Genomic DNA, 26,577 nt, shown 5'->3' with positions numbered 1-26,577 from the left:
TCTAAGTCAAATTTCTTAATTTTTATTAAATTCAAAAACTGCAGGAAAAAAAAATCACAAATTTCTAAGTACAAATAAAAACAAATCAGCTAAAATAAAATGGTTGCCAAGTTAAAACTCATTTTCCATAATTTTCCCTTCCTTGCTATTGCCCACAGTACCATCAGAAATCCTACAAGTTCTTTAGAAATTGATTTTATCTTACCAATATGATAGTAAACTGTAAGTTTACTATGTAAAAAAGCAAACCATTTAGGCACAAGGTGGCAGAAGACATAAGCACAAATATCAACCATGCTTCCTTAATTTGTCAGTTCAAATCCAGGTGTGCTGAAGACCTGCATGGTATTGCATTTAGAATGTCAGAGCTTACTCTAAGAAATAAGGGCTCTTTTTTTTTTTTTTAAACATTATCAGTTTGTTGTGTCTTTTTTCCTTCCAGAAAACAGAGAGAAGCTGCTTAAGTCAGTGGTATACCTTACTGGTCAATGCCAGTGTTCTGGCTAGGAGAGTGGCAAAAGTAACAAAATGGGTTCCAGCACCAGAGAATGAGAAGTAGAGAAGCTGTAGTGTGAAAAAGACTCGTTCATACTTGTGTTGCCAGTGTAATTAATAGTTTGGCGACCACCTGCTAAGATAGCATGACAAGCAGTCACATGCTATTTGAAGATATCAGCTGGGCTAGGTCATCAGCTGCTCTCCCAACAGAGCAGTGATCAAGGTGAACAACTAATGTCTGCTGCTTTTCTAACTACACCTAAAGGAACTGTCAAACTGAAAATTAAATCATAACAAAATTAAAACAAGTGTTGTTCCACATTCCAGATTCTACCTTTTACCCATCACTTGATACTTGCCATTCTAATAACAGGTGCAGTTCCATTGTCATTCATAAATACAAAATTTTATTTGCACTTCATTAGTTTAGAAAGACCACAATGTTTTTCAATACCACAACATTCAGGACACACCAAGTTATTCAAATATGTCACTACTGATTTACCACAGCTAAACTAAACAGTGCATTTTAATAAAAGATATACCAAAGATATAATTCACAAATTCATTATCAGACAAAAACCTAACACAGTATTTGCTTGATGGGAATAATTTCCACCATTAGGAAAGAAAATAGTTTTACCTTAGATTCCCTTCCCCCAACCCTACAGATGTCCAGACAAATACACATATATATTCCTTAATACAGGAAAATGTATCATTTAATTTTTTTTTTTAAAGAATTTGTCTAGGACAGCAGCATTGCTTTTTATACCTTCTTTTAGAGCTTGAATATATCTCCATTCTTTTATTGAAACTTAATGATTCTTGCAACCAAGTTTATGCTTACGCAGAAAATTATATATGCTATTTCAGAGTGCAATCTTAGATCTGCACCAGATGTGATGTCTTGGTACACAAAGAAAGGGTGCAGCATTAAACAAAATAAATAAAAGACTGCCAAAAATTAAACTTAGCTTTTCAATAAATCCAGTCAGCAGAGGATGCTACAGCCAAAAATGTTTTCACTACATTAAAAGGAAACATAATGCTGATTATGGAAGCTTTGTACATAAAGTCCTCTGTTTTTAAAAAATTTGTCTTTAAAATAGTTAGCAAAGCACCATATACTTATCTTCATACCAGAAGAGCTTCTGCCTGCCTGTTTATAATAACAAGAACTATTACAACATTTATGTCAAGAATAGGTATAGATTTAATTTTTCCTCCTCCTCGACTGGAAGTGTGGTAAACCCCCACCGACTGTACAGTATTTATAACACTGGGGCAATGAATGAAACATCATTGTGAGGGAGAGGGGTAATAATTAAATGTTATAGCTGAATCCTACACAGGATTGCATATTTGCATATTTACAAGTTAGTGTGTAGCTCTGACTTGAATAACAAAGTGCAACAAGAAACTGCCAAATGATTGTAGTGCAGAGTAGTACAGATACTTTCTTTACCCTCCCACTCCTATTTTTCACTCTGTATGGAGTAACAAGTCAACAGCAACGGACATGTGGCCTTGGAGGAGGCAGTTCTGGTGGGATTTCTGGCTCTGGTTGCAGGGACAGGATACTGTTGGACAACTCATTTCTTATAACATCCAGTGGCATCTTAAAAAAAGAAAAATCACCTGTAAACAGTCATCTGCATAGAACTCAGGAAAAAGAGCTCGTTTCAAGAGTTCACTCTCAGCCAAAGCCTCAATTTAAGGATCTTTTGGTTCTTTTAGTGAACTACATTCGAGAAAGTTGTGTTAAGAATTTCTTTCAGAAAAAAAGTTACAAGACATTGTCAAAATAAAACCACTTCCTAAAACAATTACAACAAAATACAACAGAACTGCCCTCAAATGAAAGCGGGCAAATGTACAGTCAGCTGCTGATATATAGTGAAGTTACAGGAAAGAGGAAGTATAGCAAATAGGAGCACATGTCTACCAAATTCAACAGCAGTATTAACTGAAATGTTCAGCAGTCTGTGAACTACATCATGCCCGCTATGTATTAACCAAAAATTTCACCTGACTGTGTGCACTCGCCCTCTATGTCCTCCCAAAAAGTACCTGCAGTCATTAGTTAAACACTGACCATTTATGTGGTCAGAGGAACTACCACCTGAATATTTTACCTTTTTCAGAATGTCATCAACAAGTTTTAGAAATATTTCATCCACATTAAAATTATCCTTGGCACTTGCTTCACAGAACCGCATCCCAGTTATTTGCTGTGCAAACTGATGGAAGAGAAAATAAAATAACTAGATGAAGATATGCACAAAGAGCAAATATACAACCCTCATAAAACCTTTAAAAAACCCCCACAACTTTCCCCAAATCTTCGACTGAAGTCTAATTCAATTAATAATCCTGAATCTCCAAGGTACAGCAAATATTGGCACATGTAGCTAATTTTCACTTAAAATTGGTTTACTGGAAAAGTGCACTGCATTTTTCCAGACTTAAATCTGAGAAATTCATGTCTTCAGTTGATGTGCCCTGCTGCAGATTGCCAAAAAGTAAGAACTTTTCAGAAAAGTTAATCTCAACCTTATTATTAAAATGCAGAAAAGGGAGGTACAGATGTAAGAATTAGCCTTAACTCTCTAACAGAAAATGCTTTACTTCCAAATGCATGACGGGTAGCTGAAGGAAAATGTTTGTGTATGTCCGTACTGATAGTGTCCTGATCAAGATGGTGGTATCAGCGTTATCCTAAAACGTATTCTCGCCAGGTTCCTTACCACTTTTGGAGTTGGAAGAGAACAAAAGAAACATGAAAACAAAGGTGAGCTAAGTAATCAAGCAGGCTTGTTGCCTGTCCTAAAATACTACCGAAAAGCAAAAGTCTGGAAGAAGGTTCACAAAGATGCCCTGAGTAGAGATACCTCCATTTGTGATTCAAGTCTTCACTATATCCTCTTTCAGAGCCTAAAAAGGAGTATCCCCTGCACTACTGTGTAATGTAAGCTAACTTGTAGTTTATTCTTTCTTTAGATCAAAGACAGACTGTTCCAGCAGGAATGCATATAACCGCACATTCTATAAAAGTAAATACCATATAGATTTTGACAGAATACCACCACTCTCAATATGCTCCTTAGGTCTAACAGTCTGAACAAGAGTAGCCATGGGCCGTCAGCAGCAATGCCACTGCAGTTTTGCTTCTAACAGTAACTAAGAATTTGGTTAGACCTTACCTTTTCTCCCTGCTGTCGAGTAATCTCTCGATCAACTTCACAGTCCAGTTTATTTCCAACTAATAGAAGCTCTGCATCTTCTGAAGCATACTGCAATTAAAACATTTTAGATTAACTAAACCTAGAAATGTAAAATTTTGTAATGCAAACACAATATTAAAAAAAGGGCAAATACATAAGGAACCACACCTACACAGTTTATATGTAAACGTTCTTCCCAAACGTTATTCAAAAATTTTCAACTTCAATTTTTAAATTCCATTTTTAAAACATGACTGGATAACTAGCTGTTCTAGTTTTTCTAAGAATGAACATAACGACCTTATTTCACAGACAGGAAATAAAACTTTTTTCTCCCCCCAGTGCACAGGTAAATGAGTAATGTTACAGATTTCCACTGACACTTCTAACCAGGACAATTCTAGTTCAAGGAAGCAGGAACGGACAACCATTTTGCAACAAAAAAACATTTATGTTAAATCCTGGCTAAAAGAATCCAGTGAAAACTAGTTGGCATTAGTTTAATAATCCTATATCAATGCTATTAAAAGTCTTACAGAGTACCTTTGAGGAAAAAAAAATTGCTTCTTAAAAAAAACATGTAAAAAGAAAATAATTAAGGCCTACCTTATCAATCATTTTCATCCATTTTGGTAAATCATCAAATGTTTCCTTCTTGGTGATATCATACACCAAAATAATTCCCTTGGCACTTCTGTAATAAGCTGAGGTAATGCTGTTGAATCTCTCCTGACCTGCTGTGTCCCTAAGAAGCAGCAGCAAACATTGGCACAGATATTTCACCAATTTGCAAAGTACAGAATAACTCTGTTCACATTTTAATAAAAACACCCCCACGCTCATTAGACACTCTATAGCAAACATTTCCTTCTATATGTGTGCATTTCAGGCAAAAAAAAAATGAAGCAGTACTTTCAAACACAAAAAGTTTTCATATCAGCACTACTTATTCCATACTAACTTCACCAAGAAAGGCCACCAAACAGTTCTACATGTGTCTGAGAATGAAGCTGTCCAATGAAAACATACCAGCAGCAGAAGCTGGTTTTGTGTTGTTGGGGTTTGGTTGGTTTTTTTGTTTGGTTGGTTTTTTGGAGTTTTGTTTTGTTTTGTTTTTTTTTTTTTAATAGCCCTGAAAAAAAGAAAAAAGAAACAGATACATGCTTATCAAACACAGCTGGACACCCAACTATAAAATGAGCAATGCACCGATCATTATGATTCCAGGTTTCAGAGCCTTTTTGGGTCAACCACAGCAATTCAGCCACGGTTCTATAACTAATGCAGAAGCTATTGGCAGAAGTGAATGAAAAGAGTGAGCAACCACTATGTGGTACGGCTTTTGAAAGTAGATACCTGGCTTTCATGCTTACATCTACTAATCTGAGGTGTTCAAATAACACTTCCATTCTCACCTTCAGCATTGTAGGTATTTCAGACAGGGTGCATTTACACTGGAGACTATTTTCCAGCAATGACACCGTGTCGCCCATACTAGCTATGGCTTGTATTCCAAAGTAGATGAGACAGAAGGGTTATTTTTTTACTGAACCATGAAAACCTGTGAACTGCTTTTAATCCTATCATCAAGCCTGCTTATGGAACATTTTTGGCAGTTGTACTAAAAAAATAGCTGGTGCATACCCTAAGTCTTAAAATGTGACTGGTATCACAACTGGAAAGTAAGTTATACAGTGCTCCAAAGCATTCAGGCATTTGCTGCTTGAGTTCAGCTCCCCAAGTCAATGGATAATTTTGAAATTTCACTGGTAGAGCAAGTCAAAAGATGGACCAAAATTAAAAGTGGATGGGGGGAAATGTGTGCATGTGTGTTGGGACTCAGAAGTTCAAAAGGAACGCTCTTCAACAGTCACATTTTAGACAAAAGGAGGAGGATGAATTTGGGAATGAGATTAACAATGGAGACCTGAAACACTTGTTACCAAAAAAAAAAAAAAAAAAAAAGTCATGTTCACAAAATGCCACATCGATTGTCCTGAAGAATTAATTCTTTTAAAGTCTATGCACAAAAAGCAGTAGAATAAACTACCACAAACCTATCTTGCTCGTCGCAAAATCTTTAAGAATTTCAACTAAGCAGGTTTAAAAGTGAAGTACTCAACTTTCTCCTGAAATTGCCACAAGTGTACTTGATAGCAACAAGTCTTTGCTAGTGACTTCACAAAATAAAGTAGTGTCCACTAGAAAAAGATGTGAAAACCTCTACTTCATAGTCTGTGAAAAAATGTTGACTAATACTTCACTGCAAGCCAATGGCATTGCAATATGGGGCAGAAGAGAACAAATTCCTATTGCATCCATTTTTATTTTATTTTTATTCAAATCCCATTCTCTACTCAGAACTTCAGAATTACATTCAAACAAACCTTTGGGACCCTACAGAAGGTGAAAACAGGTAGCCTGTTTCAATCAGGTCAAGCTCTACTAGTATTCCAGACCAGTTTTAGATGGTTAATTGGTTGCTCTCTTATCACTAATGAGGCATTTTTATTAAAGCAATACAAGTTCTGGCAGCTGAAATTACATATGTAAGTATGACTTAGAGCAAGTAAGTCTACTTTCTCTTCCATTACTTCTTTGCTATGGTCAGATCTATTTTTTGAAAGGTCCTTCGGACATTCACTCCATGAAAACTTTAACAATTCTAGTATGAACCGTTGATTTTCCACATATGGATAACATTGCTTTTGTGCTTATGAACAGACGTCTCAGAATTATGACCTTGTAGAGTAGCTCCTGCCATCTGTTGCTAATCCAGCCTACTGATCAAGTGTATTAAGGATGGGACCCCTTTAGTTCCATCACTCTGAGCAGACATAACTAGATGGCAAGTGGAAGGGCATACCTGATGGGGAAGAATGCATCAATTCTAGCTTTGGCCAGAATAATGGAAAAAGTTGCCTTTTTTTTTTTGCTGGCCGGTCTTCTCCCCCTTCTCTGTGCCCGTTCCAGAATATAGAAATAAAGGGGCTATTTCAGAGTCACCTGGCTGTGCCTTCAGGTCAATGCTAAAGACCTTTAGCAACTCCATCGCAGAGGGGCTACAGATCACTCAGTTCATACATTAGAAAAACAGAGGGGAAATAAAACTGCTACTGTTCAACTACCCTCCTTGCAGACAGTCACCAACACACTGGATAAGCCTAGGGGTAGGCAATGGAGCCAACTACACAACATTACACTCTGCCACTCCAGCTATCTCCAACTCCACATTTCCCCTAGCCTGCCGAGTGCTGTATCCCAAGTCTACTGGTACTATTAGCCTCTCCTCACCCCACAACACCCTCAGGCTCTTGAAAAGTTTATAATATTCCCAGGCTGCTGCTCCTCTCGGCTGCCGTACCCTCAGGTCCTGCACTCCCCTTTGTGTAGGTCATTCACCCAAATACCACACAACCTGTAGTCTGGCTTGCTGGCTATTCGAGACACACCACATGCTGTGGCCAGTTTAAAACACCCATGGACAGCCTGGCTGCCCACTACATATGTTAAGTGGCCAGATGGCCACTGACTGTCACCTGCCAGTCATGCTAATTACAGTGGATTATAGCTAACTTTCTTTGCTTTCAGTCATTGACTTCCCCACATTTCACACAACCAATGCCTCTACTGCTGCAGCAAGTTTAAATGAAACCAATCAACAGGTTTCTGGTTGCAAGCATGATGTTCTAATCCTTGTTTCCTTTGAAAAGTGGAAGAAAATAAGCCAAATTTGCAGTCTCTAACATTACATTAACATTGTACTAACCTCCAAATAGTAAGGTGAAAATTGGAAAACTATTTCTGCAATAAGTAAGTTTAGAATGTAACCCCATAAGCTGCAGTTTGAGAAGAGTATCAAGGTGATCTTCCACATGGAAAATCTCATCTTCTATCAGGTGCTATCTTATTTTTCATTAAAACATGCAGTAAATTCTTCCAATATTGGGAAAAAATGACAACCCCTAATGCAGAGCTAATATTAAAAGCATATCCAACTTAAAATGCCTTCCTGGAGCAATTAAGTTTGTTATACTATTTTCATCGATGTTTTACACTCCTGCAGCTCGAGTATTTTAGTAAGGACAGTTATTGAAGCACTAGTGGAAAGCTGGAAGAAGAAATGAGCGTTATTTAACTGGGTGAACAGTACACAACTTCATGAATTTCAGAAGTGATACAAAGTGCTGCCAGTTCAAACTCCAGAAGTCCAAATAATAAATTACTATAACTTAATCAATAATTTGGCATAACTGAAAAAAATACAAGAGATTACTCCTTTTTCAATGCTAAAAGCAGCTTTATTGATTTTTTTCCAAGAAATTGTTCTAATGGAAAAACACTGGTATTTCCAAATTGTAAACTAGACATTGCTCCAAAAATACAAACAAACATTACACCAAACAAAAGCAAATAAAAAACCCACACAAAGCCCATTTCCAAGTGCTGACTTGTCATATTCTCACTATTTCAGACTGCATAAAATACAATACAAATACAGCTGATCTTAATTAAAATAGGTTTGGATAATTTTTGTTTTACATAAATGTTCTCTGTGTCTATCTAAAACAGTTGCTTGAAACAAACACATAGACTCAAAACTGTCTTTGGCTCTGAAGTTTAATTTTTTATGAGTGGTGGTGTGAAGTGGCAATAGAAAGGAAAATACTTTTAAACATAAATAAAAATTTAACACTAATTTTACACTTTCACATGCTCTGTGCTTTTATGGAACCTAGAGGCAATATTTTTTAAAATGTTTTTCAGTCATTTTAGAGGTTAATTCTACTTGTCAAACTGAGCTTTCTCTTCCCATGAAAACCATAAATATATTTAAAATCTTTTATTATATGAAATAATTTATTTCAGAGGTACTGAACAGAAGGAACTACATTCTGTTACATTCCAGGACAGATCTTTTCCTCAGACTACTCCTCACCCCAGAGATTTTCCAAGACAACTACTGTCCATTAGAAAATGCTGAGCTGGCAGAATGTGAACTTTCTATGATAAAGCACCAATTTAAACAACCTTCAGAAGCAAATCAGACTGTTTTCTTGCCAGGTCACTGGCTTCCTTGGCCATTAAACCTGCAGAGATATCAGAGATCCCCTTTGGCTCCCTGGCAGGGAACTGGGCCCAGTGGCAGGACGCTACAGCTTCCAGTAACCAGGTCCTTTCAGAGGAGAAGCCAGAAGTGACGGCTGCTTGTGGCAGCCAAGTGCCCAGATGACTCCGGTAAGAGGGCACAGTCAGACACCCTCCTGTCCTGCCCAGCAACTCCCGGCACACCTACGCTTCAAAGCGTGAAAGTGGGGTTCCTGTTATTTGGTCTAGTTTACAAGCTTTGTAAAAGCACTGATTCACAGATGCTCGGATTCACTTGGACACTGACGCTATCCAGTAATTCTGGTTACTTTAGCCCACAGCCCGAGCTGCATGCATGCATTACTTCTCACAGAACATAGGAGTTTGTTTCAACCAAGAACTGCAACGCAGCAGAGTTTACTGCATCTACTACTTCTGGCAGCCCAAGGGGCACTACTAGTGTTCCAGGTGGCACAAAGAAGACGGACGCTACTCTGCGTCCTCAGTGCTGCTCTACCATTTCATAACCTAAGGAGCAGGAGGTTGTTCCCTGACTGAAAATCAGGGAAACAGAGGAAGAGGTACTGTGAGGTAGCAGGGACCAGATGGGAACAGGTAAGCTAGAGGCGAGAGCAGACACCTCTGTGATCCTTAGCACACAGTATCCCGTTGTGAAAGGAATATGGGAGACAAGTCCGATTTTTATACTACTCTACTAACAGCAGCAGGTGTGAAAGCTGCTTTCAAAAGGACACCTTGCACACCTAATTGCTTGATATATTCAACATAGTACTGCTGTTTTTTTATAAATGCAAGTGGTAGAGCGCTCTGGAGAACACTGCTGATAGAATGGGTCAGTGGAGAGACAGGCCAAGTGACCATAAAACCACCAAAGTTAAACTTTTTTTTTAAACTGTTCTTGTTTGATTTATGAAGTAAAATCATCAAATGACTACAAAAAATAATCAAACTTTGATGCTTTGAAATGTAACCTGAGTCATTCTAAGAAAACAGATAAGCATAAACTTTAGAAATTATCTGTTCACTGAATAAAACAGCTTTTGTAGTAAAGGTACTGTAATCATTCTACATAAGACTACCAGGAAGCATGAGGCAACCTTAATTCTGTCTCTGTGTAGGTATGAAAGGAGACTGACTTAGGATCAGCCGTGCAACTTAAGTCTGTATTTCTAAACTTCCAAGCATTTGACTTGCTAAATTGCTTTCCTCTTTTAATCTAACAATTGAAGGTACGATACGGAGCTGAGGGAATGGGGGTTGTTTAGCCTGGAGAAAAGGAGGCTCAGGGGAGATCTTATTGCTCTCTACAACTACCTGAAAGGAGGTTGTAGTGAGGTGAGGGTTGGTCTCTTCTCCCAAGTAACAAGTGATAGGACAAGAGGAAACAGCCTCAAGCTGCGTCAGTGGAGGTTTAGATTGGATATTAGGAAAAATTTCTTCACTGAAAGGGTTGTCAACCATTGGAAGAGGCTGGCCAGGGAAGTGGTTGAGTCCCCATCCCTGGAGGTATTTAAAAGACGTGTACATGTGGCGCTTAGAGGCATGGTTTAGTGGTAGACTTGGCAGTGTCAGGTGTACGGTTGGACTTGATGATCTTAAGGGTCTTCTCCAACCTATAGGATTCCATGATTCTGTGATTTTATGATAATAAGAGTTTATGAATAGGCCCAACCACATACACAACATAATTCAGGATAAATTAGCAAAAGGAGTGCTTATCTAATTGCTTTTCCAAAAAATCAGAAGTATGCCAAGGCAGTTTTAAGGATTAAGTATAAGAAGAGCATTTTAACAGCCGCTGTTGGAGAGAAAGTGACACTTAGTAGCAGGATGTTGTGTTCATGAATTTTATCATATTTTAAAATATTATCTCTTTACATTGTGTTTTCTCCACCATTTTAGCAGGGCTTCACACAGGAGTAATGGTCACAGATTAGCAACCTATCAATTTTTAGTTTCAAAAGTTTCCTATATCCTATAGCATATTCTCAATATGTGGAAAATAATGGTTTAAACATCTCTTTTCCAACAAAACATCTCTCCTATAAAGTATTTATTCAACATGAAGAAATTGTTTGATAAGCTTAGCACATTTCATAGCAAGAATTCATATCAGGTGTACAGTAGCATCTCCGTATCAGAATTTTTTGTTACCTCTGTCAGCTCCAGCAGACCCTGGCTAACAATTGCTGGCTCAATTGCCAGCCTTGTAGTCATAGGTTTCCAAACAGGGACAGATGATGGATGAAGACATGCCACTAACATTCAAGTGTTAGGTGACTGATGATACCAAAGATGAAGCAGCAGTTAACTCAGAGGGAAGCAAGACAGACACATGGTGTGACAGACAGTTGATGGTGACCTGCCAAGAGGAGTTAGTAAGCTGAATTCACTGCATCCATGTAGTTAAGAAGGAGAAACCACCGGAATATCCCAAAAGAGTAATGAGTACATTTAGAGCATTTTTTCCCCTCTATGGATTGTTAGCAGCTTTAACAGTTTAACTACAATGCCAATTATGCATCACGCACTGTTAATAAACCAAAGCTAAGCTTCTACATAGTAGTATGTAAGATTAATGTATAGAACATAGCTGGTTTATTCTCTCATAACTGTTCATGTATTGTACTACTCTGCAAAACAAAGGACCTCTTAAACTCAATAATTTCTAAACAATAAAAACTGTATTAATCATTGACGTGGAGAATCTTTATCAGGAAACATGTAACCTACTCCAGAGAGGAAAAGCTTAGCTCAGACTTTGAGCTTTCTGTAGTAGGACATCGGTACCAGTTAAGGAATAGAGTCTGGGATCTCTAAAGTATAGAGTATGGGATCATTTTACTTCTCAGTGCTGTTTAGATTGACTATAATTTACTTCATCTTGAATGCCCTTCATTTAAAGTTATTTAATATAGCGTCAAAGAAACAGCACTGCCTATACCAAGTTTTAGAAAAACAGTTTAGAAAATACTTCACCGTTGTTTTATAATTGCTGTTACAATGAAGGTCAGTTTTAAACAGTCCAGAAAATAAAAAAAAAGTCTACTTTCTCTAGTGTCTATTTAACACAGTCATCTTTTGCCATTTGTAGAACTCCTATTCTCTTTCTTGTGTAGGTGATATCATTCTTCTAGGAAAAGGGGCTTGAGACCTCTGTGATGCATTAACATTTCAGTAATTACATTCATGTCCTATTTCTAACTTTCTCTCTCCTTCTCCTCCTTTACCCTCACAAAAATCTAAGAGCTATTTGGTTTTACTTAAGTCTTGTGGGAATGGAAGAGAGAAAGAATAGGCTAAGAGCTAAACCAGCTTATAACAGTTAATAATATTAGACAAGCATATTAATTCATGCTAGAACATAAAAATTAAAACATACTGCTGGTTGCACATTTGTTTTACTTACCAGATTTGTAATCTAATTTTCTTTCCTCTTAGCTCTACTGTTTTGATTTTAAAATCAACACCTATAAATAAAATACAGTAAACAGAAAAGGAGGAATAAGAAGCAAAAGTAATGAGGGTGTAATTATTATTTTTTTATTTTATTTTTTTTAATATCAACTTGTAACAGTCTGAACAAGCAAAAGGGTTTGCACCACTACTGGTCACCTCGGGAACATCATGGGGATTTGACAACCACTATATACTCTGTGAGCCATCCAATTTGGCAGCGTCACAACATAAACCTTCCACTTTGTGCAACACTTCCAGCAGCAAGTAAACCCAACATAACAGTAAAACAACAGGCACAGTATGTTTGTTTCTCCCCTATTCACCTTGCCTGTCAAGGACAAGCCTGCTCTACTTCCAACTGGCACAGATGCCCTGGAGTCATGGAGCGAAACCAATCCCACCACAACAGTTTCGCTGTCTGTGAAGTGGGAACAATACACATATGATTTCCAGGCTGGATGCTTAGCATCTGCAAAGCACTTCAGTAGAAGTGCTGGAATTGTGGTTCATTTATGAAGAAGTTTATCAGCACTGTCATTCTTAATTCCTGCAAATATTTATTAGCAAACTGCTTAGATTTAGAGAGGGTATTTGACTTTTAAAATTTCTTTTATACCTGTATGGTACAATTATCCATCATCTCAAAACTCCAGCCGCATTAGGAATGCATGCTAAATATCAAAGATAGAACCATGAAGACCTTGTTATACAGAAAGATTTTACTTCTATAAAAAAAAATAATGCTGGCAATCAACACGTAAGACATACTATGGTCAAACAATACCTAGACACAAAAGGTTATCAGCTCGACTACAAGAATATTGCAGGGTATAAACGTCCTAGAATATCATAGCATTTGTAGATTGTGAACCTGTTCACTTTAGTATACATTTGTATGAAGATTTTTGCTTCACTTCTTCCTTCTGAACACCATCCCTCCTAACAGTGCTAAATCAAAAAGGGGGAAATAAGAGAAGAGAACATGGTTCAGACTGGTACACTTAAACTCACACAGAAGTGTAGAAGCATAGTGTGTTGGAAACACTTTCGCTATTTCACATACAATTGTATACCAAGGATAGGGATGAAAGCGAAGAGGAAAAGATTTTTATTTTCTCTAACGAAAACTACACATTTTCCTAATGTCTACCCTTGGTAAAAGCTGAGTGTTCCTGCTGATATTGCTAGAGTCAAGACTGGATTGTAACTTTGACAGAAAGAACCAAACCTGGCCCTTATGCAAAGCTTTTCAAAACTCCTGAAAATTTAGATAGGGGGGGAAAAAAAGCACATTTTACATCCTGAAAACCAGTTCCACATCATTGACTTGGCATTTATTTCAAAATGCTTTTAAAGATAGTTATGTCTGTAAAGTTGTTGGTATGAGACAATAAAATGGATGAAGTTTTAAAAAACTAGATACACTTTACTAATTGAAATGTAAAGGATACACTCAATTCTATTTTCACAGTTTGCAAAGCAGGTTGCCACTGTTCAGCTAGACTAAATAAGTGGAAGGATCACTGATGTTCATTCTCCTGAACAAAAATCCCTTCAAACAGCTTGCAGTTGCACATTACATAACGATACAAGTACTGGTTACCACCACAACATTTGTCCTCCTGCTTCATGTCCTTAAAAGTGTCTAGCACGCTTATTCATCAGTTCTTGGAGAGCTATTCAGGACATATGATGCTTATATTTCACTTACCAAGATGTACCCCATTCAAACCCCAGTAGGGTTTTAGGCAATACAGGAGCCAAAGCATTAAACTGATTTGTACTATACAGTCTGCAATTTTAATGGCAATTTTCAAGTATTCATATGCAAATTGAGAAAAATATTAGAATGATTAAAATTTCAGAGCAGTTATTAATCCCAACTTTAAGAAATATTTTTCTACACTTTTGAAAAACCACCATCTGTGTTAGTATAAAAGCAGAAGAAAGTAAAATGATCCAGCTATGCTCTACTATTCAAAATGTGGGAATAAGAATTCTTGTAATTACTGCTTTTCTATTAACCAGATTTTTTTTTTTAAAGAAATACACATCCACTTCTACTGTTAAAAGGCTTTTCTCTATATAAATGCATTTAAACTATAAAATGCAATTGTCTTAATGGTCACAGCTTTGTCTACAACCAGACAGCATGTTTACTTGCTAAGGAGATAATCAGTACTAACTGAAATTTCTTCAAACCTCTCCCTTCCTCAAGGAAGTTCGAATATAATTGCCCACACATCTCAATCCCAACTCCTAGTCCTACCATCATCTCATACACAACATACTATACGATTTGCCATTTATCTGAGAACTCAGGTTAAAAAACAAAACAAAACAAACCAAACTTGCTTTTCTCTCCCACAGAAACATAAATAGAAAAAAGAATCTATGATGCTCATATGGGTGAGTATACTTGTCTTCGGCTAACAATTATACTTGTAGAGGAGCTTGATCTGAGCACAAAGAGAATACAGCTCTGCTGTTTAAAGAAGAAGTCCTATTGTCACACAAAAAAAGTTTAAAACATCTCTGATCAAAAATTGTGTATTAAAAACCAGCACAGGAATTTCATGTAAGTTTCACCAATTCCATCAACAAAATATTTTTATTCTTACAGAAGTGGTTTATACACTGCTGTCTTACACAAACCAAGGAACAAAAAGGTTTTGTTGTATTTTTTAAAAGGAAAAATAAATAATGAACCATGGAGAGAAAACCCAACTGTTCTAATAAAGTAAATTTTTAACTCGGGACTTCCTGGCACAACATATGAATGAAATGAAGTAGAAAAACGCCTACATCTTAAAGAGATGGTTTCAAAATAAATAATATGTCAACAGCATTCTTATTTCAAAGGCAGATCTTTCTATTAATCATCTTAAAGTCATACCATGAAACATTTCCCTACTGTTAAATTTTGCAACAAACAATGCAAATGAGTAACAGTTTTGGAAAAGCAGATTCTTCTACGGAACTGTTTGAATCCCTTAACACTTAAGTCAGATACCTTGTCAGAACTAAGCAAAGGTTGCTCAACTGCTTTTTATAATTAGTAATGCTCCACAAGCATCAACATAATACCAAAAGCTTCATGTCGGCCAATACTGAAGGAAAAAATGTGGCAACGTTCCTTTTGCACATGAAGAAACAAATTCCTAAGCTTGTCAGGTTTCATTACCATGTTTCACCATAGACCTGCCAAAGGTAGTGCTTTGAGTTTACATACAAATCAGTAATTTAATTAAAACAACAACACAATAATTTGTTTTCCACTTCAATTTCAACTGTCATCTCAAATTAAGAGAAAGTTCAATGAAACAAATTATTTAGCTTGATTAACGTCAATGAAAATACCTAAATGAAAAGTTTTGCTACCCATTCAACTACTCCAGCTATTAAAAACAAGAGGAAAAACTGTTAATATTCTCTGAAAGTCAATCAGGAAACTAACACTTTCCACTATTACAGATAACAAATACTTGCTAGCCACGCATGACATTGAGAGTTGGACAACCGCACCTTTCCATTCACGTATGCTAAGCCAGTCTTATACGTTCTTTATATTTGCAGTGGTAAAACAGAAGATTTGGGCCAGCTGCTGAAAACTCCCATTCTTCAGCAAAATAACTGCAAACAGTTCTTTTAAGCATCTCTATTCAGCACAGGATACAGAAGGTATTAAGTCTGCTCTTAGAAATGGTGGTGTTTTTTTTTAAAGAAGTGCTTTGTAATACTACAGTGTTGATGCCAGCAATATTTGATAAACTGTTTAAAATCCTTGCTTCAACAAACACTTAATTTACAGTTGCTCTAAGCAAGATATGTGCTTCTCAGTCTTGTTAAACCTAATTCTAAGACCTGTTAAGTACAGGCAAATTGTCAGAATTTTTCCAAGTTTCACGCTGTTTGTAACGATACTGGTAGTCCTTGAACAGTTACTACTCCCTTAAGCCAGATCCCAAAACACAATTAACATCCAAGTTTAATAAACATGTGCATTTATTCTGTGTTCAATCCCGCCAGAGGCTGCTCCAGTCTTGAAGCTGTATAGCTGCACAAACAGTGGTGTGCTCAAATGCACGCACTGACGGACAGGACTTACTAGCCCTGGCATAACACTCCACTAGCACAGCTACGCCAACATGTTCCTCACTGTTTGCCTCCAGTTATGGTGGGTACCCCCTAAAAGGGTGTCAACAACAGTTAACACAAACAAGCCACTTAAGCACCTTGTGTCCTTAATTACGCAAATAGAACCGAGGTCATGGTTTTCTATATAGTTCAATAAAACAGAGATATCCATAATTACTGTTGACAACTGCATTAACTCTGAACAACACATCTTATAAAAAGAAAGGATTTTAAAAGGCTCTCTAGCTGCTACACCACCGGCAAACTATTGCTGGTTTGCATGCTACCTAGTTTGCATGTTAAATGCCTGCTGGTTAATTTATTGTCAACGAATAACCAAATGTACACATGCCAGGGAAGCCAAGGAGTGCACGTGCTTATCATCATACTGAAGTGTGCCTTTTGCCAGCTCACAGCAACGTGAGGGGAACCAAAAGGCTTATCACAACCTCCTCATCCATTAAAAAGTCGGCCTCCTCTCCATACATCAGGCTTGCATGGACCACAGGCAATCAATGGGTTCACTTTTTCTAAAATTATTATTACACTCACACCATGAGTAAATCCAGACCACCACCTCTTTTTATGAATTAAAGGCATGCATTTTGGATGTCAGATTTTGACCCCCATTTTTCTCTGGAAAGACCTTTTTCAGGAATCCAAACACACATCCCATACATATATAAGAACTAATGAAAAAGGCACAAAAATACAGATCTCGGCCTCTGGTTTGGGTTTCTGATTTTGCATCTATTAAGCATTTCAAAGTATACTGATTCAGCTTGCCCTACCACTTAGAACTGCAAATGAGCTGCTGCCCTCTCCCCGCAGGCTAGATACACGTCAAATAAGGCATTAAGTACAACAGCACTTATGTGGTGTGTGTAAGGTAAGATTATTAGTTAAGGATTTTCAAAATTTTTATACAAAGCACATTGTTTTTGTTAATAGCACATGAACTTCAGATTAAAAATATGCTTCATGCAAATGAGAACATGAATTACAACATGCACTCAACTAAAACTATGCTTTTTCCAGGGAAAATAAAGCGCTAGTAGAATAGAAGGTTTTTTTTTAAAAGTATATTAAACACACAGCTAAGCAAACTGTTTGCACTCCTTTCAAAAATAAACAGCCCTAAAAGAAAGAGAACAGACACTCAAAATAGAAGTGCACTAATGAAGTTCTAGATAAGGGCAAGTCGGTGAGGATGACGTATCTTGTCACTGAACCAAACTTGAGACTGTTCCAAACTTGAGTCTGAAATCCAATAAAAATGAAGTTTAGCCCAGAACAAATTCTAATATATTAATTTCTCACCCCAAACAGGAACTAAAAGTTATCTACCAAAGCACAAACTGAAACGCACACAACTGGGTCTAGCTGCTCTCTTTAAAGCTGAAAGCATTTGTTTAGAAAGAAAGCAAATAGTGAAGAAACTTCTTACTATGTATTTTGCACTTAGGTTTTCGATTTTTTTTTTCCCCTAAGTGGCAGAAAAAGGAAGTGGAAACTGTTTTGCTTAGCGCACACAGAGTGACCTTTCAGAGGCCAAGATTTCCTGATCATGAAGTTAAAGGAGGAGCTAGGAAAACAGATGTAAATAGGGCACAAAACCCCCCTCCAACTAAAATCAATTCCAACAGATTAAATTTTCAGAGGCCTATTAGTGATTTGCATCAAAGCAATTCAATCAGTGAAAAATAATCAGACCACATTTAAAGAAACACAATCAGTTTAAAAATTCAGAGGTTGCATACTAATTAACCATTAGAACAGACATATAATTCAAAGACTACAACAGTTTATTTAATTTGGACATCTGACAGCATTATACATACAAATTTTCTTATTTCTGCTACAATTGATGACTGAGGTCACATGCTTCTTGAGGTAAGAACCGTCTTTGTTAGTCCTGGTCTGTAACTAAATACAATATAATACTTATACCTATCCAGAAACTACTGAAGTCAATGAAAAGATGCTCTATACCTTTGATACTGATTTCTACCATCTTGTTTGGGGGCAGGGGGAAGCAAGCAACAACAAAAGGTATATGGAGGGGAGAGGGGAAGATTACAAAAACTGAAGGAAAAAACCAAACCAAAACAAAAAACCCCACGTATCTTACTTTAATTGAAGCTGTAGGACATGCAGTTAATTTTAAAACACACTAAAGCAGAACTACTTCTTTCAAACTGCATATTATAAATTTGAAGATTTTAAAAAGAGATTTGGAAGCATTAAGTGTTAGTCAGATATGAGCCAGTTTGGGGATTATTTGAGAGGCAGGTAAAGTACGTTGTCCATAAAGCTTCAGCATGTAATTCTAGAACGATTAACATGCAGATATTTGAGACTGCTCGCCGAAAATAAAAGTCTACCCGTATCTCAACTGGCAACTGTGCTACAGACCAGAATGAAACAGATACACCAACAACAGGAAAAAAAAAACATCTGGTAATATATGTGCAGTGACTAAATTTTGAAGGTATAATTATAATGAGTTTTTAGGAAACTGTCAGTGATTTTTGAATGTCCAAGATACAGCTTCTAAACGTCTCAGATGCTTGGTACTTCCAAACTCAATGAGAATGGAGGAAGTTATTATTTCTTCACATTCTTGTGGACGGTAACATTATAAAGCCTTTCACAAAATGTAGGCTTTTGACACAATCTACAGTACTAAGTTCAAAGCATGCACCAAAATTTTGATAAACAGAATGAGGTGGAAGGGGAGCACGGAAGGAATAAGACTCTGTGCCTACTTGACCAAGACTTATTTTCAAAACTTCTGATTAGAGAACAGGAAAACATAGTGAGCTACTGGTCTACAACTACCTGACCTGAAAGGGAAATTGAATGTGAAGAAAAATTAAACTTATGTATTGAACAGCACTATCCAGATTTTAAAAAGGCAGAATCTATTTCAAAATGAGACCGAATTTAGCATTTTGTTTTGGGTATCGAGTTTCCCACTCCTTGGGGTATCAGAAGAAATAAGTTGTAAAAGTGTTGCTATATGCTGTTAAATAGTTGCAATCTTATCTTAACAACTGGGAATATTAATCCCCTTTCTTGTTTAAGGACAGCCTAGTGAAGATAGCCCACAAAGACTTCAGGATTTTTGTGATGAAAGGCACTTTAAAAAGCCTGACTCTTCCATTTTATGGTTTAGCTAAAACCACAATTATTCTGCATAGTGCATGCACTATTTTCATCAAATGAACATTTAAGCTCACAACTCCCAGAAAGAAATAAAAGTCCATAACCGAGAATCATATGGCCCTACTGTTTTGATTTTTTTTTTTTCCTTCTGACGCGCTCAGCTGTTCACAGCGGAGACTGAGTTTGACAGCTGCATTCCACTCTCCTTGCAAACTAAACTCCGCATTCGACACCATTCAAGTGGCCTCTTCATTTTGCCTGCTGTTTTACTTGCATATTCTCATATATGTACTGACTAGGGACTACAAGGTACTCTGACAGCTCTGTAGTGTTGATATAACCCAGTACCTGAATATGTCTATCAGCCGAAGTTAATATCTACTTTACAAATGAAGAAAACAAAGCCAATTTCAAATTTACTCTTCTTTGCAACCTCTTGGTAATTAAAAACCCCATATCTCCCCAAAACCCTATTCCTGAACCCTGAAAACTTATATCATCTACCTACTACGTTTTCCTGCTTTAAAATATAGTTTTGTTACCTTATGAGGACTCAAACGATTACGCATGGAACACAATTGCTGACTACACCAAATGCTGCCATATATGCTTGCTTGACACACGCAAGGCAAACGATGACTTGGCAGGTGCTTTCAGTTGCTCTAGTGTCCATTACAAGTGACAACACAAGGTGAAAGGCAGCTTCCAGGGAACACAGGCTTCTGTTGCATTTCCTAAAGTTATGGTTACAGAACTGAAGACAACCAAAGCAGGTTTGTACACGTTCCCTAATTATCTTAAGGTTTTGCGTAAGACAAAATTGTCTTCTGTGTGAGTTTCCAGCCTCCTGCTCTCCTCTATTTGGTGAAGTAACTGCAGCACACCATTAAAGAGATATTTGGGTTACACGCACTATTCTGCAATAGCCAAAAAGCCCATATATAAGAACAGATACGTATTAACACCTTAGACATGCAAAGATAAGAACGGTCAATTCTCATAGAAATACCTATCACTGACCAGAACTTTCTTTTTTTGTGCAACAGCAAAAACTTCTTAGTCTGAGCACAGAGCTGATTTTGGGTATAAAGCAAGGACATCTTACTGCTACTTTGTCATGATGTGGTAAAGCAAGAGACATCTATTTCTACCCTTTCTTCTCTCTCCCCACCCAAACTAAGTTTTCAGTGCCATCTTATGGAAGGGGAAAAAAAATTCTTCAAAGAAAAATTAAAATTAATGATACTTGCCAGAAAGGGCCCACAGGCACATACAACAAGTGTAGCAAAAAGATAAGTGTTCTTCTAGTTGATACAGGGTGTTTTTCTGAAAATTTTATGTAGATTGTTCTTCATCTCAGATTACATTAAATTACTAAACTTGTTTTTAAAACATAATTTTTATTATGATTTACTGAAAAATTATTTTTCAAATGGTTAGTAAGGCACATACCCTGTTTACAGTGCTTGTGAGAATAAATGCTGACTAGGTAACTAAAAAACTGAGGAGCAACTTAAAGGGCAGTTCTGAAAAATAACCAATTGATACTTCTAAAATGAATAGGCTGATACTTTTAAGTGAATATAAATATGTTATATGATAAGCTTATGGGAATGAAACTTAATATTTATGTTGTTAGTCCACGTTTTTTAAGGTTAAAGAGAATGAAGAAACGGTTTGAATTGTGACAGAAACCCCAAATATATGTATACATATACATAATTATATATGTATATATTTATATATCACATATATGAGTGTATATATATTAAAACCAGAAGCTGCCTTACTTAAGATTGCTCTGATAAAAGATAAACGTAAAGTTTTCACCATCACTATTGTTTATTTGATGGACGTGAGGCATTTTGCATGGACATGGGTATTTTAAAAAGAATTGGTAGGGAAAAGACTGCTTGGAAGAAAAATCTACAGAGCCCCGTAAATCTAATAAGCTCCCAACTTACACACCATTTCACGCTAACATCGAAGTAAAGTGAAAGAAGGCCAAAGAGCATTTTTGTGAAGTCAAAGGCATCTTGTACTGCAGTGCATTTGCATGCCACTGATCTGGATCCCACAGGCCACAATTAGTCTGAAACAGATCACAGGTCACAACATTCCCATCCTGATCCACAACAGAACTTCCCATTACAAACTTAGCTGAGTAGCTCTACCTATGATTTTGCTTGTCAACCAGGACCGAAGGAAGCTTTAGTGTTTACTAGAAGCGGTACTGTCCTTCCCTGTGAACAGCTGCTAAAAGGAGCCAGCAATGCCCCAGGCACCCAAACTGCTCTGATATTATCAAGGGCAAGGTCTCTTTCCTGGGATGCTTTCAGACCTGGTGGAAAATAGCTGAAGGATAAGACTAGGCCTCAGAAACTTTACGTACTAAGCCAGCATGTAAAAGAAAAGCTGAGGAGCTCAACTTGATTTGAGGGAGAAGGAGAGTCAGCTGCCTGAGAGGTGAATCAGTGCAGGGCCTCAGGTTTGGGTGAGCAGGAACCTCAGGTTGAGAGATCAAAACCCAGAGAGAAGTGTAATGTCTGCGGCAAAATTAGACGGACAGGACATACTGCCAAGTACAGGAATTTTGTAGATCTGTCATGGAAGACAAAACAGCAGAGAGACTGGGAATGAGCTAAGATTTGGTGGATGCAGGTAGGACAGACAACTGTGAGACTGAGCAGTAGCTGGTCAGGCGCTGGGAAGAGAACAGAGCCCTTTGACTATTAAATAAAGGAACTTTGATGAAAAAGAGGGTGAGATAGCACGATTTTTAAAAATTAATATATAAATTATAACATCACCACTATGGAGATCTGAATTAAAATGTATTTCTTTCAGGATAAGAACTACTTGAGGGGGTGGGGGGGAGAAGCAAAGGCAAGCACTTTTCCTTCACCATCCACCTTTGAATCTTCTCACAAATGTGGTAATGAGTATGTAAATACTCATACTTTCCACTACCTTTGGAAAGATCATCCTTTTTCATGCCGAATTTGGCATACTTCTTTTTCATTGCCAAGAGTCTGAAAAACCTCCAAGCAATAGCTTTGGATTCTGCTCCTGTGTGAATAATGCAGGTGCATGGGGGTCAGGTAACAAATCATAAACCGAGATAAAATTTTATTTTAAAATAAAAAGTCTATGTATATTTATATTTGTTTACAAAGCTAATACGATGCCAATATTACCCTTGCACAAGCATTATTCCATTATAGAAAAGAAGCTACCTTAACTACTCTGGATTTAAAACTGGCATGAAGAGAGAAATTTTACATTATTGCAGATACAGAGGAACATTTCTAAAAACAATTTCTTTGCCCAAACAAGTATTAAAAATAAGTTATAACCTAATAGTGAGAACAAACATTCAGACCTAGCACATAAAATTGTAAACAGCAACATCTATTTCTCATTTGACAACCACATGCAAAAATCAGTAAATATTTGAGCATATTGAGTATTCTCAGTACTACGTAAATAGCAGATTAAGTAGACACAATATTCTATGCAACTAATTTAATGCCCAAAATAAATACATCAAAAGAATTTTAGATCAACAGCACACTGTGTGCCGTTATGAATAATGTGCTGAAATCTGCCAAGCTATTTTTGAACACTTTCAAAGAACTTCAGTGTTTTGAGATGAGACTGAAGACATGTTGATGTGTTTTTATTACAGAATTTACTTTACCAATCTGGCAATGTAGTCTTCCTACATTAGCATTAAAATACTGTATCTTTTCTAATTGAATCCACACCTCCCCTTTTCAGCAGAAACACTTTTCAATGACATGGCATTATTATCCTAGAGCACTTAGGGCCAGGAGACAGACATTTTTGGACATTTGCAATTCTTCCACTATCTGAGAAGACCTCCGAGTAGCCTCTACACTTTCATACAAAAGGCTAAGGTGTTAAATGTTGTTCTCTTTTGCCTGTACTTCCACTGATTTAGTACAAAAACATAAACATAAGGTTGAGACCATTAATATCAAGGTAAGGGAGTAAATATGTATTCTAGCATTCCACTTAAAATACAGCTTCGGTAATATAAGGTAGATAAAGCAAACTTTAGTCCTTCATTTGGTAACATAGTCTTTTCAAATTTAATCTCAAGGTATATTCAGTTTACATAACTTCCTCTGAAACTGGATCAGTCACAGGGTTTTCAACCATGTTTCAAAACACATTCTCCACTTGTAATTCATGAAAACCACTGCAGTAAGCAGTGACAAAGAAAGAGCTTTATGATTTCAACTGTGTATCAAAGTCTGACCTCAGGTCATTTTGGAGTGTGGGTTATTTTCAATCTACATGAAAGGTAAACAGCAGAGGTTACTTTTTCTTACTCTATAGCGCAAAAAAGCAGGGTGCAAGCTGACTGTGAAAAGCTCTTTCACTTAGCAATCAAAGGATCTGGGGGAATCTCAATAGCTCTCAAGTTTAGTCAGAGGACCTTGAAAGAACGCCACTACTGTCAAGTCTTTCTACTGTCAAGTCTTTCTACACGTATTTTGGCACAAGTTGACTTCCCTATGCTGCTTTATGTTGGCACGCTTTGTACATCAAACATTACGTAATCTTCTGTCTAGCAGCACACTACCATTTATTTCCTGTTTCTTTTCTAAAATAAGGAAGCTTCTCCGCTTCAATCACTGTCTCAGTTATCTAGCAGATCAGTTTTGCTTACAAGGCACCAGACTGGAAGTCTAGACCAGGATCTAGAGTACCTCCTCTCACTTCTCAAGATTCACATCAGGAAACTAACCCTAGTAACCCTTAATGTAGGTCAACCCAAAGAAGACGCACATGAGTTCAAAACGATATATAAATCTGGAGAATTCATAAAGAATACGTTCCACTATTAGTTCTATTTCCTCAACTGTACCATGTATTTAATTAAATCTGTCTATCTATAGAAGCCATCAGCATTTCTTCATTACAACACATCACTTGAGGATTATGCCTCTGATATGCTGCCACTGTCTTTCTAACTTCTACGAGGTTAAGTCACCAACTTAAAAAAAAAAAAAGTATCGACACTAACAGCACTAATCTGCACTACTAGATTTGGATTTTTAGGGGACCTAGGAAAGAATGAAACTGATAAAATACACATTAAAACTGAAGTAAGAGTAACTGTGTATTATTTTGTCATGGGAAGATAATTTTGGACAGCAATAATTCAGTTTCTGAAAGGCAATACAATCACTTTCCATCAGATGCTATGTTTCCTCACATTTCAAGCTACAATTAAGCTAAGCATATGTGTTTTCCAATGACACAAACTTAACAACCACCTTGCTGCAATACTCAAGAGTTCAACTCCAAGGATAGGACTATAATAACAACGCAGCCTAAACAGCTTGCTTTCCTCCCTTTACACATTTGCGCATTAAAAGACGGCAGGCATTCAATTACCTCCAAGACTCGTACGGATGACTAAACCATGAATAGGACAGCATGCTACAGAGCTAGGAGGTTGCTCTCCAGTTAGCTGCGTGAGGAGCAACACAGGCAGCGTGCTCAGGGGATACTCCTCGGGAAACTAAACATTAACTTCCTCAGATCCAACATCATGGAGGGTTTCCTGATGAAAGCGTAACAGCAACCTGGAGTTAATCAGACTATGGTCTGGAACAGTATTTGAAGTCCCATCGACTACGCTGAATACACACTGTGCAACTTTTCAACTCCTGAAATAGCTCTGTTTCCCTACGTGAAACATCAAAGACTTGTGCACAATAACCCGTTTTACCAGCCATCCCTATTTTTCTTTTTAAACTGTGTTGCTTGTTGTTAGCAAGACTGAAACAGGACACCCCGCACCTCCCCAAAACTCGCAAGGGTAAGCAGGGCCTCCGCGATCTTTCCATCGAGAGCCGGGAGGTTCGACACCAAGGGCTCCCTCGCCACAAACCCCTCAGACGGAGTCTCCGGCAGCTCCCGCAGCCGAGTCACCCAGGCGGGCCAGAGGCTGGGTGGGAGGGGAAGAAGGGAAGGGAAGGGGGCCACCACACACCCCGGGGGCGAGGAGGCCTGGAAGGCCCCCGAGGGGAAAGCGTCGGGCCGGCATGCGGGGAGGGGGCCCGCGCCGGGGGAAAGGCGGCCGCCGCACCGAGCCCCGTGTTTCCACGGCCGGGCGGGCACGGCGAGCAGCGGGTCGAGGACAGCCCCCTCCCCCGGGACGGGTCGGGCGCGGCCCGGCGGGCTCCCTTACCCACGGTGGACTTGCAGGCCTCGCAGAAGGTGTCGTCGGTGAAGCGCTCCATGAGGCTGGTCTTGCCCACCCCCCGCGACCCGATGATGATCACCTGCAGCTTGAAGTCGGCCGGGCGCGGCGGCTGCTTCCTGCGGCGGGACTGCCCCCCGGAGAGCGCCGGCGACCCCCCCGCCGAGCCCGCCCCGAGGTCCAGCCCGCCGCCCCCCACCCTGCGCTGCGGCAGCCCCGAGCCCGGCTCCATCAGCGACGCATGCGGCGCCGCGCTGGCGCCGCGCTCCCTCCCCGCTCCCGCCCTCCCCGCCACCGGCGCCGACGACTGCGAGACAGGGGGAGGAGGGGGCAGCGAGGACGAGACACGGTCGCCGCCCGGCCCGGCCCGGCCCGAGGGGAACGGGAACGGCAACAGGAACGGGAACTGCGCCGCCGCTGCCGCCGCCGCCGGGAGCGGCGCGCCCAACCCCGCGCCCGGCCGCGCAGCGCCCTCTACAGCGCCGGAGCCGCGGCCCCGCGCCGCAGTGCCGGGGGCGGGGAACGGCCGGCCGCCCGCCCCGCCCCGCCCCGCCCCGCCCCGCCCCGGGCTTGGGCAGGCCCAGGGTCGCCGCCTGCCTGCACCCCGACAGTGAGGTGGGGAGGGCGGCCCCCCGCCTGGAGCCCGCCCGCAGCGGGGCTGGCCCCCGCCTTGCCTCAGCCCCTTGCCCTGCGGCGATCCGCGGCGGGCTCCGGCCTTGCCCGCCGGCAGCCTGCGCA

General features: G+C 38.9%; 1 protein-coding gene across 1 annotated transcript; it reads right to left on the bottom strand.

Annotated features, from left to right (window-relative positions):
- On the bottom strand, window positions 1-26,301 carry RAB12 (RAB12, member RAS oncogene family). Its single transcript, XM_087756429.1, has 6 exons — window positions 25,828-26,301; window positions 12,244-12,304; window positions 4,332-4,470; window positions 3,705-3,794; window positions 2,637-2,741; window positions 1-2,119 (listed from the first exon to the last, which is right to left on the bottom strand). Exons 1-6 carry the CDS (start codon window positions 26,069-26,071, stop codon window positions 2,006-2,008), a joined length of 753 nt encoding a protein of 250 aa, XP_087612555.1. The 5' UTR covers window positions 26,072-26,301; the 3' UTR covers window positions 1-2,005.
- Window positions 26,302-26,577: the final 276 nt, after the last annotated feature.

The sequence above is a fragment of the Nipponia nippon genome, unplaced genomic scaffold (genome assembly GCF_047370975.1).
Source record: "Nipponia nippon isolate SJK-2023a ecotype South Korea unplaced genomic scaffold, ASM4737097v1 scaffold_1, whole genome shotgun sequence".
Classification (NCBI taxonomy): Eukaryota; Metazoa; Chordata; class Aves; order Pelecaniformes; family Threskiornithidae; genus Nipponia; species Nipponia nippon.
This window is presented reverse-complemented; position numbering and strand designations above follow the sequence as displayed.